Genomic DNA, 27,036 nt, shown 5'->3' with positions numbered 1-27,036 from the left:
TAGTAAAATGAAGTGTCCTAATGTAAAATTTCGAGAGAGAAACAAAAGGAGTTAAATGCCAACTTGAATCTTATGTAGCCAGTAATGTTTTTACCCAATAATAATGAAATATTGGAATATTTATCAACATACAATTTGAAAGGTAATTACATTCCAAAAAACTTAAGTTTTAACATCCTAATGGAATAAATTTTGGCCTGGTTCCTCATTTGATATTTTTAAACAAATGCTTATCGACCGACCACCTACTCTGAACAAGGCATTGTGTTAGAGAAGATAGAAAGATGCATCAGACACAGTTCCTAAAGGAGATCACAATCTAAGAGGAATAAGAAAAGTACAAAAATGACCATAATGGAATAGGAGGGCAGGTACAAAGCACTAAGTGTTACAAAGAGGTTAAGGGGGAAGAGATTATCTCTGTCTATGTAGATCAGTAAAGATTTCATGGAGACATCTAGTTTTGAATTGGGCAATGAAGGATAGATATGTTTAAACAAAGACAAAGACATTCCAGGTTTAGGAGTTTCAGCAAAAAATAAACAGAAAAATAAAAGCTATCTCAGAAATAAAGCAAGATAAAAGTAGTTTTTTTAGGCTAAAATATGGCACATGTATAGGAAGGGTAAAAAGTTGGAAACTGGAAAGGTAAAGGCCTTATTTTGGAAGGCCCAGAAAGTGAGCACAAGCAAACAGTACTATCATTAGCTCTTTGTTCATTAAACAATGCGTAGTCATTTTAGATTTTACTTATTTTTAGATAATACATATGTACATTTTAGCTGGGAACACTGTGCAAGATATATTGCGTTGGAATATCTTTGGGCAAGTTTCATATCCTCAATAACACTTAATTCCCACATCTGCAAAAGGAATGCTCTCAGAACACTACAGAGATTAATGAGATAATATATACTTATTGATACAGTGAACCTAGAACATAAAAAGGTCTAATAAATGTAGTGATTATTATCATCAATTGAAAGAATATGTTAATAGTGGAAGCAAAAGGTCATGGAAAGGAACAGATGGCTATAAGAGACATTTCTTTGGCTAACTGGGAGAGGGTTGCTATCCTTGGTGAAACCAGTTAGGTATACTGTAATTGCTGATTGTAGGCAAACTAAAGTTCATATTGGATGTGCTGATAGCACATATAGATGGAAATGTTCCTCACACAGTTAGAAATGTAAGTGTGGGTACAAAACAGAAATGTATGCTCTGGAATAATCGGAATTATTAAAATTATTTTTAATAAATAATAATTTAAAAATAAAGCTCATTAAAAAAATCAAAAAGAGAATTCTAATTCTATCATAAAGAAGGTAGGGATTAATTACCACAGGGAATCTTCGACTCTGGGTGATATTTACTGGTATAATACTACCCTATCTCCACATCTAAACAAGGAGTTATTTCCCAGCCAGTGTCGCTCAGTGGTTGAATGTCAACCTTTAAACCAGGATGTCACAGTTCGATTCCTGGTTACGGCACATGTCTGGCTTGCGGGCTCAATCCCCAGTGTGGAGTGTGCAGGAGGTAGCCAATCAATGATTCTCTCTCATCTCTGATGTATCTCCTTCTCTCTCTCTCTCCCCCTTCCTAAAATCAGTAAGAATAAAACTTAAAAAAAGAAAATTTAAACAAGGAGTTATTGCCCAGGCAGGGTGGCTCAGTTGGTTGGAGTGTCATCCCATGCACCAAAAAGGATGCAGGTTTGATTCCTGGTCAGCACATATACCTACATTGTGGGTGCAATCAATCCCTAGTTGGGGCCAATATGGGAAGCAACTGATCGACGTTTCTCTCTCACATCAGTTTCTCTCTCTCTTTCCTTCCTCTCTCTAAAATTAATGAACATATCCTTGAGTGAGGATTAAATACAATAAAATAAACAAGGAGTTATTAACAAATGAAAGAAAATTACTTCAGCATTCTAATCAATTTCTCTAACTCCCAATGGGCATTACATCTCAAGAACAGTAACTTTATAAAGTCTCCTTCACTCACATACTGAATCTATATGAATCAGATTTAGGAAATTCAGCAGTGTGATATAGTAACAAAACAAAAGCAAAATGTTTCTGAATGCTATAAGAAGTAACTGAGTTTTAAAGTTTCCTCTCACATAGACATTCTTTCATTACTACATTTCCAACCTTTAAGTAAACTGGTAAATCTTTGTCAAATTGATCCAGGAAACAATGCAGTGACACCCTCCTCCCAGAAGACTGTCGAAATCTAAAACAGAACTGGGTATCTCCAAGACAACCTAATGAAAACAAAAATGAAATAAATTTAGGATAGCACAGTATAACACTTACTTATCCAGTTTCATTAAATGTTAGAGTGGCAAGGGTCCTAGCATCATTTAAATCCATTCCATCATGTTTTAGAGAAGAAAAAAAGAGATCCTGACAGTTCAAGTGACTTGCTCACACTATCTTCACGGGTTAGAGGCAAAGCCATTAGTAAAACATGCATCCTAAGTCCTGCATTATTTTTCCTGCATTATTTTTCCATTTTCCCCATGTAATTAAAATTACTTAAAATTGTTTGCATGTAATGCAGACTCACAAGTATAATAATGAGCAAAAGAAGCCAAATACAAAATAATACATAGTTCAAATCCATTTATATAATTGTTAAAAAAAAAAAAAAAAAGAAAAGAAAAGAAAAGAAAAAAAAGCAGGCAAGCCTGGCCAGTGTGACTCAGTGGTTGAGCGTCGACCCATGAACTAGGAGGTCATGGTTTGATTCCTGGTCAGTGTACATGCCCAGGCTCAATCCTCAGTGTGGGGTGTGCAGGAGGCAGCCAATCAATGATTCTCTCTCATCATTGATGTTTCTCTCTCTCTCCCCCTCTCCCTTCCTCTCTGAAATCAATAAAAGAATATATTTTTAAAAAGCAGGCAAAAGTACAGACTTTAGAGATGCTTGGTTGGGTGATAAAACTATAAACAAGCAAGAAACTTATTACTGTAAGAATCAGGGTAGTGGTTACATTTGAAAGGGGAGGGAAACAGTGTTTGGAGGAGACATATGGGGCTTTTGAAGTACTGTATTTCTTGACCTTGTATGTGTTTTATATTTCACAATGAGAATTTTTAAAAAAAGGCATAATATAGCTGAGTCAGGAAGAGCTCAAGTAATAAACTTACTATTTTAACTAAAAATAACTTTTTAACCTTTAATCATTTTAGGAAACCTCTTGTTTTAAAACATGTAAACTTTACAACTAAACTGTCAGGCAATAATTACAAAAAACTGAATATCCTAAAAAGACAGATGAAAGTAACTTGTCACTCAAATTTTTCCCAGTTACTATATTTAAAATAGGATTATATTAAATATAAAATGTGCTCAAGATTTTATTATTACTTATTATGCACAGAAGTACTTTACACATGAAGTTCTTAACAAAGGAAACAGAAACTTGGTAATATGTTTTTCTTTTTAAAAAAAATACACTTTATTGTAATTCCTTATGAAGTTAAAAACAGAGGCAGACCCCTCTAAATAAAGGATTGTAAAACAAAGGGCCATTCCATTAAAAATCAAATAATCTCAAACACTGAAAATTTAACATAGCAAATAGGATCCTCAGGTGGCATTCCCACTTCTAACATGTAGTCCTCCTACAGTCACAGTTATAGGGATTATATTCAGCTTCTGAATTCTCAGGTGGAGAAAGATAAGCCATGTGATTTTTTGAGTAGCAAAAACTGATCATTGCTCTTAACTTTCTGGTTGATCTTCTTTCCAATGTATAAATTTGCTATTCCTGATCTTTGGGGTTGGGGGAGCACCTTGTTTATTTGCATTATTTCCATACTTATTCTTACAGGAGCTGGATGGCGGGGACAAGACAGGGCACAGGTACTGAAATTTCAAGAGTGGAGAACATTGAAATAAAGATGATTTCAGACATAAAAAGGAGACGATCCCCGGAACCTCAACCCTAATGTTACAATCAGAAGGATGACATTGAAACTTGGTATTATGAAAATCAGAGGTTACAAGACACTGATCTCCCAGAAACATTACTTCAAGGGCCATAAGTAGATCATTATCAATTGCAGTTGACTTGACACTGGCCAGGAACAAAGAGGGGCTACATTATACATAAATTGGTGTTCTCCAGAGCAAGTCCAAATCAAAGAAAAAAGGAAGTACAGCCCTCCTAACACCAGAAAAACCTTCATCTGGCCAGAGCACCAATATGTTTTTTAAAAAGCAACTCAGTGCCCTGGCCAGTGTGGCTCAGTTGGTTGGAGTGTCATCCCATACATCAAAAGGTTGTGGGTTCAATTCCCAGAAAAGGCAAATACCTAGGTTGCAGGCACACTGAGAAGTACACACTAATTTCTCTGAGACCATTATAAGATAGAACAGGAAAATGCAATGGATTTTAAGAAAGAGATATGATAGCATCTGGAAAATGTAAGAAATGCTAAGCTTTGTGGAAGGTAAGTAATGAATCTCCCATAGCCTTAAATTCCTACCCACCTGGTCCCATTCCCAAATCATGCTGTGAGAACTTTCCAGTGACCAGCTACACCCAAAAGCTATACAGAATTGGTCAGGAGGCAAGTTTACCAGGTCAAAAAGGCTTTCATAGTGCCCTTGTGAACTGAGGTAAATGGTTCCTATTTTATTTTCAGAGATCTGTCCATTCACATATGAAAGATTACTAAAGAAACATCAACTACTGCCCTAGCCAGTTTGGCTCAGTGGATAGAGCATCAGCCTGCAGAATGAAGGGTCTTGGGTTCTATTCCAGTTGAGTGCACATACTTTGGTTGCAGGATCAATCCCCAGCCCTGGTTGGGGGCCTGTGAGGAAGCAACCAATCGATGTGTCTCTTTCACACTGTTTCTCTTTCTCTCTCTTCATCTCTCTCCTTCTCCCTCCACTCTCTCTAAAAATCAATGGAAAAATATCCTCAAGTGGGGATTAACTAACTAACTAAATAAATAAATATCAACTCCTGCCAGACCAGTGTGGTTCAGTGGTTGAGCGTCAACCCATGAACCAAGAGGTAACTGGTTTGATTCCAGCTGCAGGCTTGATCCCCAGTAGGGGAATGCAGGAAGCAGCTGATTGATGATGTATTTCTCTCATTGATGTTTCTATCTCTCTATCCCTCTTCCTTCCTTCCTCTCTAAAAATCAATAAAAACATATTTTAAAAAAAGAAGAAGAAATATCAACTCCTTGTCTGGCTTTGTTGAGAACCTTTGTTCTCCATCCTGACCTACCATTATCATAGGAAAAGGGGCATCACAGATTGGCAACCAGGTTTTTTCACTTTTGCATTGCAGAAAATGATACCCTACAACCTCACCAAAAATAAATTTATGGCCCTAGCCAGTTTGGCTCAATGGATAGAGCATTAGCCTGAAGACTGAAGGGACCCAAGTTCGATTCTAGTCAAGGGCACATGCCTGGGTTGCAGGCTCCATCCCCAGTAGGGGGTATGCAGGAGGCAGCCGGTCAATGATTCTCTCTCATCACTGATGTTTCTCTCTCTCCCTCTCCCTTTCTCTCTGAAATAAAAGATGTATGTATATTTTTTTAATTAAAAAAAATTTATCCCTGGCCAGCATGGGTCAGTGTTGAGCATCAACTGTGAACTAGGTCACAGTTTGATTCCCTGATGGGGCACGTGCCCAGGTTGTGGGCTCAACCCCCAGTGGGAAACATGCGGGAGGCGGCTGATCGATGATTCTCTCTCATCATTGACGTTTCTCTCTCTCTCTCCCTTTGTCTTACTCTCTAAAATCAATAAAAATTAAAACAAGAATCTATTTTGTCAGTATGGCCTGTTTAGTTTGTCTATATAACAAGAGACTGCAGTTCTACATAAGCAACCTAATGATTACATGTAAAAGATGGTTAATGAGTGTGATCATGAGGAAAAAGTTATAATCTGAGGAAAAAGAAGCCACAATCAATGAAATCTAGTCACAGGTCTGTCAATAATTAGCCTTCTAGAGTCACTTAACCTAAGGTTCTCAATTTCCTTAACAAAAGTAAGAAATAGATAATCACTTAAAGTCACTTTCAGCAGTTATATTCAATGATTTAAAATAAAAGTTGCCCTGGCCGGTTTGGCTCAGTGGATTGAGCATCAGCCTGCGGACTGAGGGTCTCGGGTTCAATTCCAGTCAAGGGCACATGCTGGGGTTGCATACTTGATCCCCAGGGCATGTACCTCAGTTGCAGGCTTGATCCCCAGCCCCAGTGGGTATGCATATGGGAGGCAACCAGTTGATGTGTCTCTCTCACATCTATGTTTCTTTTTCTCTGTCTCTCCCCCTCCCTTCCTCTCTCTCTAAAAATCAATGGAAAAAATATCCTCTGGTGAGGATTAACAACAGTAAAAAAGAGCTGGCCCTGTCCTTGGCATTCAGTTCTTTATAGCCACTCTTCTTGTGATTAAAGTGGTTAAGTTGGAATTGCTGAGAAGTGAAACTTTGGACCAGGGCTTCTCAAAGTGTAGTCCATAGACTGATGCCAGTATACAAATCTTGCTACTGATCCATGATGAAATGAATACTCAAACTGAGAATAAGTATTTAGGAACTCTTACAGAAATTTGATATTGTCATGACAAATCTGGACTTCATTTTTCTAAAAATTTCTTTAAACTGTATTTTATAAAAACATTGGTCCACTATATCGGAAATTTTTAAAAAACCCAACTGGCTGCCCTAGCTGGTTTGGCTCAGTGGACAGAGTGTCAGGCCATGAACTGAAGGGTCATGGGTTTAATTCCAGTCAAGGTCACGTACCTCAGTTGCAGGCCAGTTGGGGCGTGTGCGGGAGGCAACCAATCCAAGATTCTCTTTCACACCGATGTTTCTCTCTCTGTGTCTCTACCCTTCCCTTTCACTCTCTCTCTAAAAAAGACACACAAAAAAACACCCTGAGACAGAACCAAGATGGCGGTATAGGTAAACACCAATACTCACTGCCTCTAACAACATCAAAATTACAACTAAGATACAGAACAACCTATCATTCAGAACCTCCTGAAATCTGGCTGAATGCAAGTCCTAAAACTACACAAGTAAAGAAGAAAGCACACTGCGACGGCAGGAGGGGCAGAGGTGCAGAACAGGCTGGTTCGGCACCCACGTGTCATTTTTTTAATTGGGAGGTATATCGTGGCTGTGGGGGCCTCCCGTGAGAAGAGATCCTAGCCCTATATCAGACCCGCCCAGGGTTCCAGAGCTGGGGAGAGAAGTCCCCGTACCTTCCGGCTGTAAAAACCAGCGGGGATTGTGGCTGAGTAACACAGAGGCTGCTGGAAACCCAGGCAGTTCCTCTTAAAATGCTGGCACACCAACTTACACAGACTCACTTCCTCTGAGGTCCAGTGCTGGGGCAGCAGTTTGGGGGGATCCAGGGATATATGGGAGGACTGGATTGTCTGGCATCAGAGCAAGAACTCGGGGTGGCTTTCTCCCCGACAGAGGTGCTCACAGGGGTCATTGCTCATATGCTGAGACTTTCCTTGTCGCAGACTTGACTGGCAGCCATATCTGAGTTTCCATCAAGCTGGCTCAAATTGTTTATTTCTCCCTGATGATTCCCTGAGACCCCCCACCCCATCCAATCTGCACCCCACCCAAGTTTTGCAGCCATTATTCCATATGTATGGTCTATCCTGGCTCAGGCTTCAAACTTTCCTAAAATATCTCAAACAAGCAGCAGCAGAAGTCAGGGTGCCCCATACCTCTCAAAAAAAAGACCCAAGATAAGGCACTAGCGCCAGCCTGCCTTGCTTCACTCTCCTGGGCACTTCCAAGGCCATACAAGTAGCAGCAATCTGTAGATAGCTCTGTAGCTCCTGCTGGATGACCCCAGGCAGTGGCTGACTTTGTACCTCCCAGGCGACCCCAAGCCACTGCACCCGGTGGACAGCTTCCGACCATACTAGATTACAATTCTACACATCCATAAGCAACACACTCAAGGAGCAGACTCAGTGAGCACCAAAGCCCCATGGAAGCAAGTCCTGCTCCATAGGGTGTCTCCTGCACAGCAGCTCTTCCATTGTAGTCAAAGTTGGTCCTCAGAGCCAATTGGCCTGCGGGTCAATTCCTCCCAGTGACACCAACAGCAATCAAGGTTCAACTACAACATGACTGGGCAGACAGATGACACAGGGGTGCACCTAGATTGCCCAGCTCAGGTAACTGGGAAGGCTGAGTCACTGGGCCCCACAGGACACCTACTACACAAAGCACTCTACTCATTCCAGGAAATATAACAGCTCTACCTAATGCATAGAAACAAATACAGGGAAGCAGCCAAAATGCAGAGACAAAGAAACATGTCACAAATGAAAGAACTGAAGAAATCTCCAGAAAAAGAACTAAATGAAATGGAAACAAGCAGATACTAAATACAGAGATCAAAACAATGGTTATAAGGTTTCTCAATGATCTTAATGAGAGCTTCAAGGGACTTTAATTTACAGGAATTCAACAGTAGAGAATCAAATCAATGATTTGGAATATGAGAAAGCAAAAAACACCCAATTAGAAGAGTAAAAAGAAAAAAGTATCCAAAAATATGAAGACAGTGTAAGGAGCCTCTGGGACAACTTCAAGTGTACCAACATCCCTATTATAAGGGTGCCAGAGGAGAAGAGCGACAGCAAGAATTGAAAACCTATTTGAAGAAATAATGACAAAAAACATCCCCTACCTAGTGAAAGAAATAGGCTTAGAAGTCCAGGAAGCACAGAGAGTCCCAAACAAGAGGAACCCAAAGAGGCCCATACAAAAACACATCATAATTAAAGTGCCAAGGGTTAAAAACAAAGAATCTTAAAAGCAGCAAGAGAAAAGCTGTTAGTTACCTCTAAGGGAGCACCCATATCACTATCAGTTGATTTCTCAACAGAAACTTTGCAGGCCAGAAGGGAATGGCAAGAAATATTCAAGGTGATGAGTAGCAAGGACCTACAACCAAGATTACATTACCCATCAAAGTTCTCATTTTAGAATTGAGGGTCAGATAAAGAGCTTCACAGACAAGAAAATGCTGAAGGAGTTCATCACCACCAAACCAGTATTACATGAAATGTTGAAGGGTATTCTTTAGGAAAAGGATGATGATAAAGAAGAAGAGGAGGAGGAGGAGGTGAAGGAGAAGATAAAATATATGAACAATAAAATGGCAATGAATACATATCTATCAACAACTGAATCTAAAAATCGAAATAAACAAAAAGGAATCTAATAAACAAAGTAAACTGATGAATAAAATAGAACCAGAAACATGGAAACATGAAACAGACCAACGAATCTCAGAAGAAAAAGGGGAGGGTGCAGGAAGAGATTAACCAAAGGTGTTATATGCACACTAGAGGTCCAGTGCACAGCATTCATGCACTGAGGGAGGGGGGCTCTTGCAGTCTGGGACCCCTCACTGGACATCCCCGAGGGGTCTTTAGCGCTGCCGTGGAGACGGGAGAGGCTCCCGCCGCCACCATTGCACTTGTCAGTGTGAGCCCCACTTCTGGCTGAGCAGTGCTCCCCCTGTGGGAGTGCATTGACCACCAGGGGGCAGCTCCTGCATTGAGCTCCTGCACCCTGGTGGTCAGTGCGCATCATAGCAACCGGCTGTTCCGCTGTTTGGTAGATTTGCATATTGGGTTTTATTATATAGGATATGCATTACCTATAGACATAAACAATAAGGGTGGTAAAGGCCTGAGGCTGGGCAGGAACTGGGTGGAGGGGGGCAATCAGAGAAAAAAAGGGGGACATCTGCAATTCTCTCAACAATAAATATTTTTTTAAAAAAGAAAATCCAACTGGCCTTTTAACACAGATAGTGTGAGAAGCATTGCTTTCAGCACTAGGAACTGTAAAGCACATGACAATGTCCCTGCTATTTATAGAGAAAAAATCTGAGACAACAAATATTGTCTGCACATTTAATCCATCCAGAGCAAGGATTAATCCTTCTCTTGAATTCATAATTATTTGAAACTTTCTCTACTAATGCTTACTTTTCTCTCTGGACATGTTTAAAATACAGTGGTATAGTCCTTGGCTACCCATTACAGCTTAAGCCTTAGGAACTCTTGCACCTAGACAATGTTAACGATAAACAATAAGGAGGAAAAATAAAATCTGACAAATATTTATCAAAGAGTAGGCATACTTCAAATGTAGGCTCCTAAATATAAAAACCATTCAAATGGAACAAGAAATCAAAACCTAAAAACAAACCAATTTCTAAATCTAGGGTGTGTGTGTGTGGGTACGGGGTGGAGGAAGTGGAGAATTGGCAAATCATTCTATTGGGAATTCCCAAAGCATTCTTTTTTTACCTATTCAAGCATACTAAAGTCTAAATGTTTTACTTTTTAAAGTGTGCACCTGGAGCCCTGACCAGGTGGCTCAGTTGGTTGGAGTGTATTCCCATACACCAAAAAGTTGAGGCTTTGATTTCCAATCAGGGCACATAACCTAGATTGCGGGTTCTATCCCCAGTCGGGGTGCATTCGGGAGAAAACCAATCAATATTTCTTTCTCTCTCTCCCTCTCCCTTCTCTAAAACCTATAAAAACAAAAGTGTGCATCATAGAAACGAACCCTAGACTTTCCTAAAGACTGCTCTACTTGTGCCTAGATTTCCTTTCATAACAACAAAAGCTATTTTGGGAAAAATTAAATCCATTTCAAATTTGGCACAGTAATCCCAACTTCCATTTAATAAAACACAAGTGAAATAAACTTTTTGGATAATCACAACTGTGAACAGTGATCTTAAATACACACAAAACTCACAATCTTTTGGTGTCTAGAATAATATTCATCTGGTAAGAGGGCAAGGTGTCTGTTGTTAAGATCTTTTGTCAATTTTACTTCTAAGTGCCAATCATACTTTGAATAAAATAAACCACACTTCATTTGATGTAGATTTTATTAAAAAGGCATTACAAAACATTGGTAGATCACTCAAATGCCTGAAATACTGATCAAATTCTGATTTACACTCAGTTTAATTTCCAGTAAGAAAATGATGTATGGAAAGACTAATTACAAAATTAGAAATGAAAAGGCTATCTGAACACCATATAATAACTTGATGATCATGTGGAGATATGAAAAAGAAAGAAAGCCATGAAAACCAACTATTAACTGAAAGAGAAGAATGTGGAGTAGAATCTGCTGGAACTCCAAACAAATAACCACCTCATCCTGCAATCCATACATCTCAGCTTACCCTGAGTCCAGGAAGTCCAATCCAACATTTACTGCATTAAAAACGGCATGTGTGGACTTTGTAGGCAAAACTTAATAAAATATTCCAATAATTCCAAGTCAGAACAAATGCCCTACAGGGATCTCTCAAAGGCATCTTTTAATTTTATTTTTTATAAAATAGCACTTCTCTTTTACCTACGTCATGAAAGCTCAGTTCCAAGCCCTCACCGGTTTGGCTCAGTGGATAGAGCGTCGGCCTGCGGACTGAAGGACCCCGGGTTTGATTCCGGTCAAGGGCACGTACATTGGTTGCGGGCACATCCCCAGTAGGGGGTGTGCAGGAGGCAGCTGATCGATGTTTCTCTCTCACCGATGTTTCTAGCTCTCTATCCCTCTCCCTTCCTCTCTGTAAAACATCAATAAAATATATTAAAAAAAAAAAAAAAAAGCTCAGTTCCAAATATATAGAAAAAACTCTGGAAGCATTTATAAGAAAAGGAAAAAAATTTAAATGTCAAATTTCCCAAATCAGATTAATTAAACTAAATTAGTAGAATATTAGAAATAACCTCAGCCGAAACCGGTTTGGCTCAGTGGATAGAGCGTCGGCCTGCGGACTGAAAGGTCCCAGGTTCGATTCCGGTCAAGGGCATGTACCTGGGTTGCGGGCACATCCCCAGTGGGAGATGTGCAGGAGGCAGCTGATCGATGTTTCTCTCTCATTGATGTTTCTAACTCTCTATCTCTCTCCCTTCCTCTCTGTAAAAAAATCAATAAAATATACTTTAAAAAAAAAAAAAAGAAAAGAAAAGAAATAACCTCAAAAGGAAAGGGAACTGGAGTGTCTTTGCTTCAAAAGGTTCTGTGTGTGGTCTAAGAAGTTGAAAGCTCTGGTCATTATACCACGCCTGAAAAGCTGTTTTAAAAGTGAAACACGAGAGGTAACCTGAAAGATTTCAACAATTAGGGAGAGTTTGAGAGACCAGCAAAATCAAGTTAAAATAATAGCAAACACTTATATGGTGTTTTCTACACACCAGACACTATTCCAAGTACTTTCCATATATTAACTCACATAAATTATTGGGTGAAAATAATTGATGGTCATGCTTTATAACCAGGTTCACCTGTTGTGTTTTTGTGTGTGTGTTTTTTAACTTAGTGCTTTTACAGAGTTCTTGGCAAGCTCTCAAACCCTAAACTAAAAGTAAACTACTTATTATAAATCCCCAAACAAAGCAAACAAACAAACAAAAAAAATCCCCAAACATACCAATGTTGCTGATTTTCAATCTCGTCACTATTTCAACAGTTTATTTTTCCTGGATGTTTTACCTCATTATAGTTATTTTAAACGTTGAACCAACTATAATCAATAAGACATGACTAAACATCATAAAGCTAGGAATCTAAATCACTGACCTGTTAGGCTGAAACAGTTGGCGTTCTAATATGCGGTTTCAATCAATTTTCACATATTAAAGTAAAATCAGTATTCTTAGTAAAAATTCAACAGAAACACCACATGAAAAATAGTTACCTGAATTTGAATCTGGAAAAGACAAATAGCAAATATTGGTTTTCTGAAAAAGAAAACAAAAGCTATATATGTTGACATACACACACACACACCAATAAAAATAAACAAATACAACAGTAAACTATACAGAGCAATATTTTTACTTACTTCTTTATCAGTAAGTTTGGAATGTTGAGGATAAATTACCTAGGAGAAGAAGAGTTAAATTTTATACATAAATATGTTGAGTGTATATTATAAACATTAGTAGGTACTTTTAAAATACTATATGGCTATTGTCAAATAGTTTCAAGAAATAGTTCACAAACTTTAACAATGAAATATGTGAGAAGTTGGGAGAATTGAGAATTTATATTAGACCAAAAAAATCTTTTTGACTCAAAGTTATCTCTAAAAGATTGGTGAAATATTGAGTTATCAAGAATAACTTACTAATTGAATTACCAATAACTCAGAGCTTAATGAGTCTTTTCTTTGGAAGCCTAAAATCTAAAGAGAAATTGATCTATCAGCTGGTATATACTTTAAGCAAGAATAATTTTCAATTGATTCCAAGAAGTAGCATAAATTACTAACTTCTTATTTAAAAAAAAATGAAAAAATAATTATCTGCAGTTTAAGAAATTTCAAAGGCCATCTCCCACCATAAAATCTATCCCACTTCTAATTTCTTTAAATAATTATTGCATTTTTCTAGATAGGTCAGTTTAGTGTCTGCAGTAATCAAAGCCACCTTCTGAGGGAAAATCCTGCCCCATAGCCCCAGCAAAGGAAGGAAGACTAGGCCAAAATAGCTACTGTGAAATAAACACTAGTAAACACCAGATCCAAGGGCACCCATTCTACAAGCCAATCATCTGCCTGTATCTGGCTGAGTGTGAAACTTCTGCCCACAAGAATATCAGTGCTCCAGTGGACCAATCCAGATTCTCTTGGGAATGTGAAGAAGAGATGAGCAGGTTAGCTAGAGGCTGACAACAAAAAGGAGAGAAAACAATACAAAGAGTAGCTAAATTATGTTAATGTTGGGTTGCTAATGTGGGGATCCATGACTTCCACTTCTGGAAAATCCATGAGTTCTTCCAGTCCCCAAGCTGCTGAGAGCCTGAAAATCTTCCCTTTCTAGAAATAACATATAGTAATATATGATAAACCATATTAAAGTAGATTCACATATTTATTTCATTTATTTAGTTCTTACTATCATAGACAAGGCCAGTAGTGGTATCCCCATTTTACATATAAGAAAACTAAGGTTAAAAAAAAGATGGGGAGAATTAATACTTAATGAGCATCTTCTGGAGTTTTTCATTTTCACAACCCTGTCAATTCTCCCCATCTTTACCAAAGAGGGAACAAGTTCACAGTAGCTAAATACTCTCCCAAAACTTATTTATGTATTAAGTGGCAGAGCTAGGACTTGAATTTAAGTTTGATTCCAAAGTATACCAGCCACCATTCCTCACTGCACTTACAGTAGTGATCATTAACATGCAATCACAGCCCTCAATCCAGGTCTATGGGGAGGGTCTACAGAGCTAGTAGGTTACATGAAAACCATCCACCATTCCTGAAACACAGAACGACACCAAAGCATATTCTCTCTACTTACCCTGCTTTGTATCCCATGTACTGACCAACCTCATTTAATCTGTCTCCACAATTCATGAAGGCAAGAACTGGTCTTTTTTGTTCACCACTCTATCTTGACGCCCACAACAATCTCTGCTACACAGTAGACACTAAAATATACTGTATGTCTTCAATCAGTGGATATACCTTCAAATTAAGTCCATTCAACAACTAAGTATTTTATATGTAATTTGTTATGTGTAGATACATTTCCCTTGAGATTATTTTACTTTGTTCCCTTTAAAGCAGAAATGGGACGCTTAAAACCTATTTCGCCATATTTTATGAAAATCTCATTGCATTTAAGTTACCCTGGAGTTTGCTGGTCTAAAACATATTGGTAAGCTTAGTGATCTGTAATAGCTTAATCTTAGCCTCTAAAATAAGTTTTATGTAAGTGCCCTTCAGATTTTTATTTCCTGCGATTAAAATATCCACTCAAAAGCAAATACACAGTTTCTTTTTAAGTTTCTTTTTCCTTTCTTTTACATAATCACAGTGATTCTTTTGGACTTTGGTTTCCTATGGTTTAAATATCAGCATGACAATATAGAAAAAGATGTCGGTATGTTTTACCTATATAAGAGTACCTTAAATATATACATGTGTATATATGTCTGTGTATGTGTATATTATAAGAAGTTTATATAGCTATATATATTTAATCTAGAAGGATATAAAAACTACATAACCTATCAAAAAACTGGTTGTACCTTTTAAAAACTGGTTGTACTAGACTGTCAAACAGAATTCCAGAAATTCATTTCAATGTACTCTTTTAGGGCTATCCAGTATTTTATTTTGGAGCAGACATAATATTCAGAAAGTAACAGTGTATTATTATATGCTATAGAATTCTAAATGTCCACTCTGTACTTAATAGAAAAGTTCATACTTGATTTTAAAAATCTCAATTAAACTCCCTATCTAAAAAAAAAAAAGTAACCATTGTCAAGTAGCTTGAACTGCACAAATGTCAGTTACTAGAATTATTTTCTATGTATATACTTTATTTCGTTGGGGGGGGGGGGAGTTTAAATATAAGTTTGGGCAATTACTGTTAGTCAGTTAGCTCCTGACACCTATAAGGAAATTAATCGATTATCGTTTGGCCCCAGTATCTGGAGTTTTCTTTCTCGCTTGAAGTTTACTTTCTCCACAGCTCAAGCCCAAGCCACTTGCATTCCTGGGAGGCATCAAAGGGGGACACAGAGCATCAGCTAATGTCATCCTTGTTTTGTTACCTATGATACGACATCCCATGTTATAACAAATAAGAGAGAGGTGGCCAGGTAATAAGAAAAACGTTTTATTTCATAGAATTATTAAGGCCTAAAAATGGCATAGTATATATTTTACATTATGATAAAACAGGAAAACATAAGCCCCAGAAAAATATGTATATGTACTGAAAAACAGTATTACAAAATGTTTTAAATGGGGCTATTCTCTTTAAAGATATGTCTATTTGCCACTTGCCCTGGATACCCTAACATTTCCACCTCAGTAGGGGAGTAATCGTGGTCACAGGAAAAGGAAAAATTAGGAAGATGAGTTAATTTACTGCTAGTATTACTTGGACATGGGGAAAATTCATGCCTGCATGCACCCTAGTTGTTTGTGAATGGGTATCTATTACCACGTGGCTGAGTATCTGTCTCCATTGCACAACCCCACCAAGCATCCCAAGCTTGGAAGAGACTACATTTCCCCAGAAACACCTGCCTTGATCTCTAACATTAACTCCTGCCCTGGCTGGTGTGGCTCAGTTGGTTGGAGTGTTGTCCTGTACTGAAATCTTGTGGGTTCGATTCCCAGTTAGGGCACATCCCTAGGTTGTGGGTTCAATTCCCAGTCGGGGTGTGTTTTTTTTTGGGGGGGGGTGGAGAGAGAGAGAGAAAGAGAGAGAGAAAGAAACATGGATGTGAGAGACACATCTATTGGTTGCCTGCTGCACATGCTCCAACCAGGGCCAGGGGTCGAACTTACAACCCAGGTATGTGCTCTTGACTGGGAATTGAACCCGAGACCCTTTGGTGCACAGGTCAATGCTCTAACCACTTAGCTACACTGGCCAAGACAGGAATAAATCTTTATGACCATGCATTAGGCAATGGTTTCTTAGATATGATATAAAAATCACAAGCAATCCAAGAAAACATAAATATACTAGACTTCATCAAAATTTAATACTTTTGTACTTCAAAATACACTACCCAGAAAGTGAAGACATCTCACAGAATGAGAGAAAATATCTGCACATCAAATATCTGATAAGGGTCTAATATACAGAATATCTAAAGAATACATTTTGCCCGGCCAGCGTGACTCAGTGATTGAGCATCGACCTATGAATCAGGAGGTCATGGGCACATGCCTGGATTACAGGCTCTATCTCCAGTAGGGGGCGTGCAAGAAGCAGCCAATCAATGATTCCCTCTCATCATTGATGTTTCTATCTCTTTCCCTCTCCCTTCCTCTCTGAAATCAATAAAAATATATTTTTTTTAAAAATATACAAATGGCCAAAAAACACATGAAGAGACAGTCAGCATCATTAGTCATAAGGGAAATGCAAATAAACTTATAAGATACCACCTAATACTCACTAGAATGGCTGTAATCGAAAGGACAGACAATAACAAGTGCTGACAGAATATGGACAAATTAGAACCTTCATATACTATTGATGAAAATGTGAAAATGCAGCCATAGTGGATAACAATTTAGCAAACATAGTTAGCATATGACCCAGCAATTTCACTCTTAGGTATGTATCCAAGAGAAGTGAAAACATATTCATACAAAAACTTGTGAATGAATGTTCGAAACAGCATTATTCGTAATAGCCAAAAAAGTAGAAATAATCCTTATTTCCACTGAATGATAAACAAAATGTGATATAGTATATCCATACTCACTATTAAATGGTCTACCCTCCCTGCTAGATTGATATAAAATTCAACCGTAGAAAGGAATGAAGTACTAAATACATATAATATAAATGAACCCTGAAAACCTTATACTAAGTGAAAGAAGCCAGACACAAAACGCACAATATCCATTCTTATGAAATGTACAGAATAACAGAATCTGAAACAGAAAGTCAATTAGTGGTTGCCAGGGGCTGAAGGGGAAAAGGGAATGAGTCATAACTGAAAGAAGGGAAATTTCTGGGGCAGCGATAACATCCAGGGCATTTTTAATCCCATGGTATTGTCATGGTATGTTCACTTTATAAAAATTCATTAAACTACAGACGTAGGATTTGTGTACTTTTTTCTATGTATGTTATACTTAAATGAAAATATTTATTTACTTATTTTTAAAGTAGAAAAAATGACTTGACATCACAGTATTAGGACAGGCTGGGCCTCAGTCTAAGATTCCAGCTCTCTCACGATTGAAGGTAAATTATGCCACAGGAAAAGCTTGATCAATTTGAATATGAAATGGACAGTGAAGTATTTCTCTCAAAAAAGAATAGCCCTGACCTGTTTGGCTCAGTGGATAGAGCGTCAGCCTGCGGGCTGAAAGGTCCCAGGTTCGATTCCAGTCACGGGCATGTACCTTGGTTGTGGGCACATCCCCAGTAGGAGGTGTGCAGGAGGCAGCTGGTCGATGTTTCTCTCTCATCGATGTTTCTGACTCTCTATCCCTCTCCTTTCCTCTCTGTAAAAAATCAATAAAATATATTTTTAAAAAAGAATAAAGTTTATATATAATTGTCCATGTTTTACATCAGGCATCTTAGTAAATACAAAAATATAAAGTACTTGTGACAGGACTAACTGGACAAGAGAATGCCCCAGATTATCTCTCGATTGGGATTATACAATTTCATAACAGAATTAGAGATTAGTAACACCAAAGAAGCCTTTGTAAAATCTAGGAGCCTAAGAAGCTCAAGAGGACACTAAAGCTTTAATTCTCAAATCACAGAACTATGAAGTGCTACTAGTTCACAAGTGAGTGCTACCAAAGCACTCACTGTTAAATAGCCTACCTTCCCTGCTCAATTGCCACCTGATGATGAGGGAATGATCAAGGCTTTATCTCTAGAACATACCAGTGCCCAATAAATACCTGCTGAACAGATGGTTCAATGAGACAGTACAGCAACATACAATTACACATAACATCCATTTCAATTAAAAGAGTAAACTTGCTGATGATCAAATACTGGGACTACAGATCACTCAGTTAAAGAGTGAACGAAACAACCCTTCACATAATTGTGTTTATCCTTCTCAGAATAAACAGAAACTGCTAAGATAAAGAAAATTGGTGACTACTCCAGGCTCCACCCTGCTTAGAGGATAAGGGGGAACAGGCAATGACTCAAAAAAGCAGAAGTTGCCCCGCTGGCGTGACTCAGTGGTTGAGCGGCAACCTATGAACCAAGAAGTCACCAATTTTTGTCAGGGCACATACCTGGATTGTGGGCTTGATCCCCAGTGTGGGGCGTGCAGGAGGCAGCCAATCATGATTCTCTCTCATCACTGATGTTTCTCTCTCTCTCCCTCTCCCTTCCTTTCTGAAATCAATACAAAAATATTTTTTTAAAAAAGGAAACTACTAAATATCCAAATTAAGGAAAATGGTTCAATAAATTATGGTCCATAAAATTATATTTATAAAGACTCTTCAATGATCTGGCAAATTGTTTATGAGAACGTTTATCAATAAAAGCAGACTTTTACAGCCCATGCTTTGAAAGTGTCTCCTTCCTGCCTTCTGCAGCAGTGAGCTTAAGTAGCCACTACTGTTACTGAGACCCTGTCTCCTGATTACAGCTCACTGAACAAAACAGAGAACTTAACCCATTCTGAGCCAATCGGATATTCCACTACTTGCGTTACACTTCAGTCTGATTCCAGAATAAGAGTAGAGTGGCTAAAATCAGTACCAGGGTAACCCAAAGTCAAGTAGAACCTGGGAGCTGAAACTGAGACACTTGCAGAGGAAACCACCCTCAGCATGGAGAATGGAACAAGACATGCAAAGAAAAGCAGAGACAAAAGACCACACAACTCCAGAAACAAAGGCAAAAAAGCCTGGGGCTTTCCAAATTCCATAAGGTTCATTCCTGTTTCCTGTAACTGTGTCCCAAGAGACTCCTCACAATCAATCTTTTTGCTTAAATTTACTCTGCAGGGTTTCTGTTACTAACAAATTAATCCTTGACAGATACAAAATTAGGTAAAGGGGGAAAAAAAAGCATTAACAAAAATGCCAAATACTGATAGCAGTTGTTTCTTCATATGAGTGATGTTTTCTAGTGTTTATAATTTTCTTTCTTGCCAAGTTTTCAACAATGAGCACATTATTACTCAATGGGGGGGAGGGGAACTTAAGTAAATAAGGCAATTCTGTAGTATTGAGATAATTAAGGCTTTCCTAGATAATCAGGTAATTTCAGATCTAGAAGTAACAGAGACGATTTTAAATCCAGAGACTTTCAAACCTATTCCACAGCACACGTGGATTCTCTGATGATGTTTCAGGGCCACTTCAGAGGGAAAAAAAGTCTACGGCCATACCACCCTGAACACGCCCGATCTCATCAGAGGGGAAAAAAAGAAGCTAAGTACACCTCCTGCAGTCTGTACCTTTTGCCGGCTCTTCTAGCTCCAAAGACACCCTGCCCCCAACTGTCTCCTTCACTCAGACAGGGTCACCCCCCCACCCCCGCCCTGACATTTTGTGCAACAAGGTCTTCAGCTGATTCTATCAGAGTGATAATCTGCCCCAACCACCCAGGTCTTCAGTTGGCTGTATCAGAGTGATAATCTGCCCCAAACCAGGCCTGAGTACCTTCCTCTAGTGTTTGGAAGGAGAGTGAAATTCACTCTCCATTGAAGTGGCTGAAAGGGGCAACTTCACTACCATAAATATCACAGAAGTAGAGGAAGTCAGTTTGCAGGGAGCACAAAGCATGAACAAAATCCATAAAACGAGAGCATAAATAAGATGTGTGCTTGGTTCTGGGCTCTAGCCATTTTCTGAAGCCCCACTAGGTTTGTGTGTTGGGTATCTTAAAACACCTTTGTAGACTTACAGCAAGTTCCCCTTTTCTGCTTGAGCTGTAGCTTAGTTTCTGCTGCTTATAACCAAGTATACACACACAGGCAACATTTCAACCAGATTAGCCAGGTCTTTATTTACACAGGGGAAAATAGTCCCCTACTTAAAAAAAAAAGAAAGAAAAAAGTACTGATTCTAGTAACTCAACTTCATCTTACAAGTAAGAAAACTGAAGTCCAAAGGCTTCATTTTCACAAAGCAAAAAGTGAGGGGTTCTCCCCATCAAAAATGAAAAGGGGACTCTCGCCCAGCCAGTGTTGCTCAGTGGTTTAGCAAAGACCTATGAACCAGGAGGTCACGATTCCATTCCCAGTGGGGAGTCGTGCAAGAGGCAGCTGATCAATGATTTTCTCACTGACGTTTCTATCTCTCTCTCTCTTACTTCCTCTCCAAAATCAATAAAAACATAGTTTAAAAAAGAAAAAGGGACTCTAAATGCTTACATAGGCCTTACTGGGTCCCACATGCTATTTCAAATGCTTCGCAAACATTAACTTACCTAATCCTCACAATGCCACGACAAATGTACTGTTACCCTGTTACAGAGGAGCAGCACCAGGCTCAGACAAGCAAAGTAGTGAACCCAATGTCACACAGATTAAAACCAGCTCTAGAATCTAGAGTTCCTGATCAATATTCTATAGTCACTTCAGTAGGGATTTAAACTTAAATAAGTGGCACTGTTCATGCATTTGTTTAAAATCTGCAAATGGTATTTTCTGTCTTGGCAGAACAGATTCTTAAGTCTCTCAGGCCTAAGATTCAATGACTGTGTTTTTTTATAGCACAGGGAGGTAATCTAGGATATTACTGTCCAAGCTTAGTTTTTACCTATTCTTCAACTAATTTTCCTTTTGAGTCCCCATGGTTGTGCTTTATAGGAAGTAGAGACGGACTACTATATGTCACTTCTCCAACACAATTCTACACTCACCTTTTTAAAAAATACGTATTTTTATTTGTTTCAGAGAGGAAGTAAGAGGGAGAGATGTAGAAACATCATTAATGAGAGAAAATCATTAACTGCCTGCCTCCTGAACACCCCTACTGGGGATTGAGCCTACAACCTCGGCATGTGCCTGACCTGGAATTGAACCATGACCTCCTGGTTCATAGATCTGAGCCACACCAGCCAGGCTACACACTCCTTGTCATCCCATTATAGCCACTCCTCCTGTCCATTTTTGGCCTGGGTAGGGCCATAATACAAAGGTAAAATACTGTGTGTTTTTCAACTATTTTGTTATATCAGTTTCTAATCTGTGTTCCTTTTTCTTTAAAAGTGGCAAAATGCAGTGTTCTATGTTTCTTAGGAAAACAAAACAAAATTGTGTTGCATCTCACTTAATGTGTTTATCTGTCTTTGGATCCTTCATTAGGGAATCTTCCCCACCCTCATCCTACACCTTCTAAAATCAATAGTTCTTAATCTAGAGACAATGGACTATAAGGTCCATTGATAACCCCCAGAAAGTACAAGAAACAAATACATAATTTTGCATTAGTAAGCATTTTCCTAATGGAGAGAGTTCATGAAGTTCATCATATATTTTTTTAAAGTTTCAGAATGCAAAAAACATTATGAATAACTGACCTAAAGAAAACTCTGCAATAGCACATACTATGGAAAATGAAATTCAAAATAAGACCTTTAATGATCCACATTTTTGTAGCACCTCAATTATGCTAAGTATTCTTTATTTGGTCAGAAAAACATACTCATGTTAAAAAGAATGTCCCAAATGATGAAAGTCCCCAAAGATCTCCTATAGCTATATAAAAATGCAATAAACTGCGACAACCCAAACCATTGTTTTCTGGTTAAATTGTAGTTTGCTATACATATAATTTCAGGTTAATGTGTCAATATAGTCAATAGAAGGTTTATAAATCTCTTCTTCAAATTCTTTGGGAACCAGTTGTTTCTATCTCAATAAGATAAACAATTGTTCCTGTACTCACTCGTTCTATCAGCAAGTATTTATTGAACACCGTATGTGCCAGGCACCGCATTTGGCCCTATCTGCTACTGTGATTAATTCCTGGTTCTTCCCTAAATCGTAGTCTCAATCCACAAATGTAGTTTAGAGCATATAGTTCATATTTGTATGCCCAGCAACCAGCATAATGCCTAGATCTTTGTGGAAACCGTGTATGGAACGACATAATGATAAAACACAAAGAAGACAGGCTGAATACAAAAGCAGTATCTTCGAATTAAGGAAAACCTCCCTGGCCAATTTTCCTAGCCAACTCATGTCACTGAAGTAAAAATGAGATGGTGCACTAAAATGGCATCACTACCAAAAAAAATAAAAAAATAAAATCTCAAACCTACAACCTTCTGATAACGTTTTTCTTGGACACATAAAGACAGGCAATCTCTTATGCTACATAAAGTAGGGAAACAATGTCAAGAACAGATTAAGATTCAAAGGCCTTTCAATAAGGTGCCATACAGATGGGAAATTTGACAGATTCACAAGCAAAAGATATTCCCTATGTTCTTCTTCATATTAGCTTTCAGGCCGACTGCTTCAGAAGCAACATCAAGAAATAACAGAAGTGAGGAACCAAAGGAAGAAAATGAGAAAATGCATGCTATGCCTTTCGGTTCAGGCTCACTAAAATGCTCTAAGAGTTACTACTGTGAATGACCAAAACAATCTCTTAGCCTAAAAAAAAGTAGTATGTTGTAAGAAGCTTGGCTATTCTATTTCACCATATGTCAAGGGCATTGTTTGCTTCTTGAAAAAGTCCCAAGCATCCCGCCTGCCGCCTCCTCCAGGTGCCGCTAACCATTTCAGTTATTCTGGCGACACCGGGTTAACAAAACAAAAACACAAACGAAAAACAGCAAGTGTTTAGGAGGGGCCTTGGGAGAACTTTTCACCCCCAGCCGCAGCCCAGGATGCTCCCAGGGGAACTGCCAACAGACCGCAGCCCGCCCCGAACGAAGGGCGGAGGGGCGGCCCGCCACGCCCAGATGCGCGGCGGCCGGGGTCCAGGCCGGCACAGGCCACACACTCTGCAAAGGCCGCCCGGGCGCGAACCGGACAGGGCGGAGGGACACCGCTGCGGCCGGGCCTCACCTCCACGGCCTGGCCCAGCTCCAGGTCGAAGCCCACCACGCACACGCAGTGCAGCCAGGCCGAGAAGCCGTCCCAGCGCAGCAGGCCGCGGCCATCGTCCTCCTCATCGTCCAGCGGCGCGGCTGCCGCCGCCGCCGCCTCAGCCTCAGCCGGCGCCTCGCGCTCCTCGGCCGCCGCCCCCGCCTCCTCCAATGGCCCGCGGGAGCTGGGCCCCGAGCTCTCCGGGCCCCGCAGAGCCATCCACCGGCCCCTGGCTGTTCGCGCCGCCTCCACCGCGGAGCGAGCCGCAGAGCGCGCTCGGTTCTGCGCAGGCGCAGCCGCCGCAGCTGCAGCCGCGGGGGACGGGCTCCGCCGGGGCGAGACCGGAACCCACGTGACCCTGGGAGCCCCGCTCCGCGCGGTCCCGCCCCTGCACCACGCGGACGTGGGGACGTCACGCCGGCGCTTGCCTTGGATTATGAATCAGGCGCCGGCCGCCTTGTCTTAAAGCTCTTCGAGGCTGAACGGTGGCTTATGAGTCCTGGCACCCTCCTTCGCAGTCCAGCGACTAAGGAATGAATTATGCTTGGAATGATCCCGGTCCATAATTATAAGGTATTATTAAATTAAATTAAAACAGTGGTAATGGTAACAAACATTGAACACTTATTCTGTGCCAGTTGATGTGCCAAGCAAGTACTTTACAAAGGTCACCTCACTGAGCCCTCGCATCATGGCTAGTACGTAGACCTCATTATTTATTTCTTTACAGATAAGGAAACGGGTTCTGAGAGGTTGCATGACTAGCTTAACAGTTGACTCAAAACAGGCTGCTGATGTAGGAGTTCTGAGCCCTCACTCAGCTTTTTCTCTCTACTAAGGCCCCTCCCACCCGTCTTGGCTTGGATCCCTGTGAGTCACCCAATATGCACAACAACATCTCCAGACCTTTCTGGAACGGCCGGCAGGTCGGCCTCCACAGCAGCCTGTGCATCGCTCTTAGCAAGGGCCGAGTTTCAGGCAGCGTTGTATTCTCAGGGACTAGTACTGGGCTGGGTACCCAGGAAGCTCTTGAATTGCTCAGTTGAATTGTTACTGATTGTTGGTCCAGCATGATATTACTGACTAGCATTTATTCAGCTAAGTATATGCTAAGTATAAACTGCACAGTGAAAGTAAATAGGAAACACACAATAATACCCCAATTTTAAAAAATGCGTAATAAGCTGGATATTAACTCACAATAAATGTAATTTTTAAAAACAGCACCGTGTTCATGCCTTTGCATACATTATTCTTTCTAATCCTCCCAACAGCCAAAAATGGCAAAACCTATTATTATTATTCCCATTGTACCGATGGGGACCCTGAGGCTTCCTGAGATGACAGTGATATCACAGGCAGTAGGTGGCAGAAAATTTTAAACCCAGGTCTCTGACAGCCAGAGCTCCTAAGCATTTTGCCGCACTGCCCAGTCAAATCTACCCTATTTAGCAAACATTGTTCTGTTCACATCCTTAGGATCTTTATTTGAAGTAACTGTTAGCATCCCTGTTTTCAAGAAGAGAGTCAAGTACTAGTATCCTCGGCCATCAATGGTAATGTTTGCTATAGACTTTCTTTAGGACATAAGATGAACTAGTGCAGTTTATTCTTAGCATACTAGATGCTGAATAAAATAGGAATAATTATTTCCAGCCTGCTTACTTCACCGATTGTCGGGAAGGGCCAAACTATCCCAATGCACACATTTTTCTGTATGCTACCTCATTATTAACGGTTAATGAACTTTAAACACCAGCTGTTCCACAACTGAGCTGGTTGTTTGACATGTGGATACAGATTGCTATTCCCCAAAATGCTGCTTTATAATTTTGGATTAAGAATAATCTTATCAAAATATAATGTCCTGCAAACAACATATTAAGAGGAGTATAGTTCTAGCCGGTTTGACTCAGTGGATAAAGCATCGGCCTGTTTTCATTCAGTTAGAACAAACAAACAAATGCTACTAAAACAAAATTCACAACCATCAGGGAAAACAGAAAAGTTCCTCTGGATTTTTTGCTTTCCAACTTCATAACTGGTATTTGCCCTTAGCATCAATTTTAACATAATTTCTATGGTTAATGCTTGTATGGGATCTAAGAGAAAAAGCAGTAATTTTTGTTTTGTTTTGTTTTACTTCTTAAGGTTTCGTTATTAGAACCTTTGAATGTGAAAGAAGCTAGGATCAGGTCATCTTTCCAAACCTCCCATCCTATTCATGAGTGGTCTGAAGTTCAGTCAGCCGGCCACCGTCCTAACACCCCTTAGTAAGGTATAGTCACTACCTTACACAGCCGCTATTTTCTGGATGTTCATAAGGGCTAGAAAATTCTTCCTGTTTTGGGGACAAGATCAGCCACTTTGTAATGTACACCCACTGGCTTAAGTTGTGTTTGCTGAGATTTCACAGAGGAGTCCAACTCTTCTATATGATAGCCCTGTGACTATTTGAAAATGGTTATCCCACATCCTCATGCCTTCTAGTTTCCAGGGTAAACTACTTCAGTTTCTCCAACTGTTCCTCAAAGGATATAGTTTCTAGGCCATTCATCATCCTGTTGCCCAACTTGGGCATACTCCAACTTGTCCACGTCACTCTTAAAATGCAGTGCCCAGGAGGAAACACCATCTTCCAGGTGTGATCTGACCACTGCAGAGTGTACTCTGGGACTATTACCTTACTTGTCCCAGCCACCAGCCTTCTATTAATGCTGGTTCAGATCACATTTGCTTGTTCTGGCAGCCAGGTCACATCACTGGCTCAGGTTGCATTTACTGTCAACTAAAGCCCTGGGTCTCTTTTCATTTGAGGAGCGCTTAAGTCAGGGTAGGCTGCTTTAGCCAAGAGCATGACTGGATTCATGGCTCCGCTGCTCTTCTAACATTACCAACAACATTGAGCACAGGATTAAAAACATGCCAAACGTCCCTATTCATTTCTAACCAAACTCCTGGCATTTCAGCAATTTTTGTAGTTTAAGAAAAGAAGAAGAAGAAAGTAAAAGAGTGCGAGCCTTAGATAATGCTGTGAATGCCACGCCAAATCTCTGGACTGTTTTACCAAAAGGACCTGAAGGGAGTCCAAATACCTGAGATATCCACCTACTTGGGTAGCCAGAGGACTTCCCTTTTGCTCTAAAGCTAAATGCTACTGCAGCTGCTGGGCCATAACCACACTTATAATAGATAGAAAATACACAGAGAAATGTTCAGAGGCTCAGGTACCAATGTGTTATAACAGACGACTAAATTTACTGCCACGTGCCTCAAAGACAGAATGCTCAAATGCAGATTTTAAAGGCAAAGAAGACAATAAAATACACTGTTTGGTGCTTCCTTAATAGTGCTTATGAGAGCTTATAAAAAAAGAAGGTAAAGAGTATATATATATATATATATATATATATATATATATATATATA

At 39.6% G+C, this 27,036-nt stretch overlaps 1 protein-coding gene across 8 annotated transcripts in view; it reads right to left on the bottom strand.

Annotated features, from left to right (window-relative positions):
• Positions 1-23,950, bottom strand: part of DENND6A (DENN domain containing 6A) — a 48,844-nt gene extending 24,894 nt beyond the window's left edge. For 6 of the 8 annotated variants that reach the window (XM_059663200.1, XM_059663206.1, XM_059663202.1 and 3 more), the window contains exons 1-4: positions 23,588-23,950; positions 12,924-12,962; positions 12,777-12,819; positions 2,160-2,272 (exon numbers count right to left, since the gene is read on the bottom strand). In XM_059663200.1, the coding sequence (XP_059519183.1) occupies positions 2,160-2,272; positions 12,777-12,819; positions 12,924-12,962; positions 23,588-23,827 (435 nt within the window). In that variant the 5' untranslated portion in view covers positions 23,828-23,950. The remainder of the gene's footprint in view (positions 1-2,159; positions 2,273-12,776; positions 12,820-12,923; positions 12,963-23,587) is intronic. The other 2 variants (XM_059663207.1, XM_059663208.1) reach the window with 1 other exon arrangement.
• Between the last annotated feature and the right edge of the window lie 3,086 nt (positions 23,951-27,036).

This window comes from Myotis daubentonii, chromosome 14 (genome assembly GCF_963259705.1).
Source record: "Myotis daubentonii chromosome 14, mMyoDau2.1, whole genome shotgun sequence".
Classification (NCBI taxonomy): domain Eukaryota; kingdom Metazoa; phylum Chordata; class Mammalia; order Chiroptera; family Vespertilionidae; genus Myotis; species Myotis daubentonii.
The sequence above is the reverse complement of the archived record's forward strand: the minus strand, read 5'-3'. Positions and strand labels throughout refer to the sequence as shown.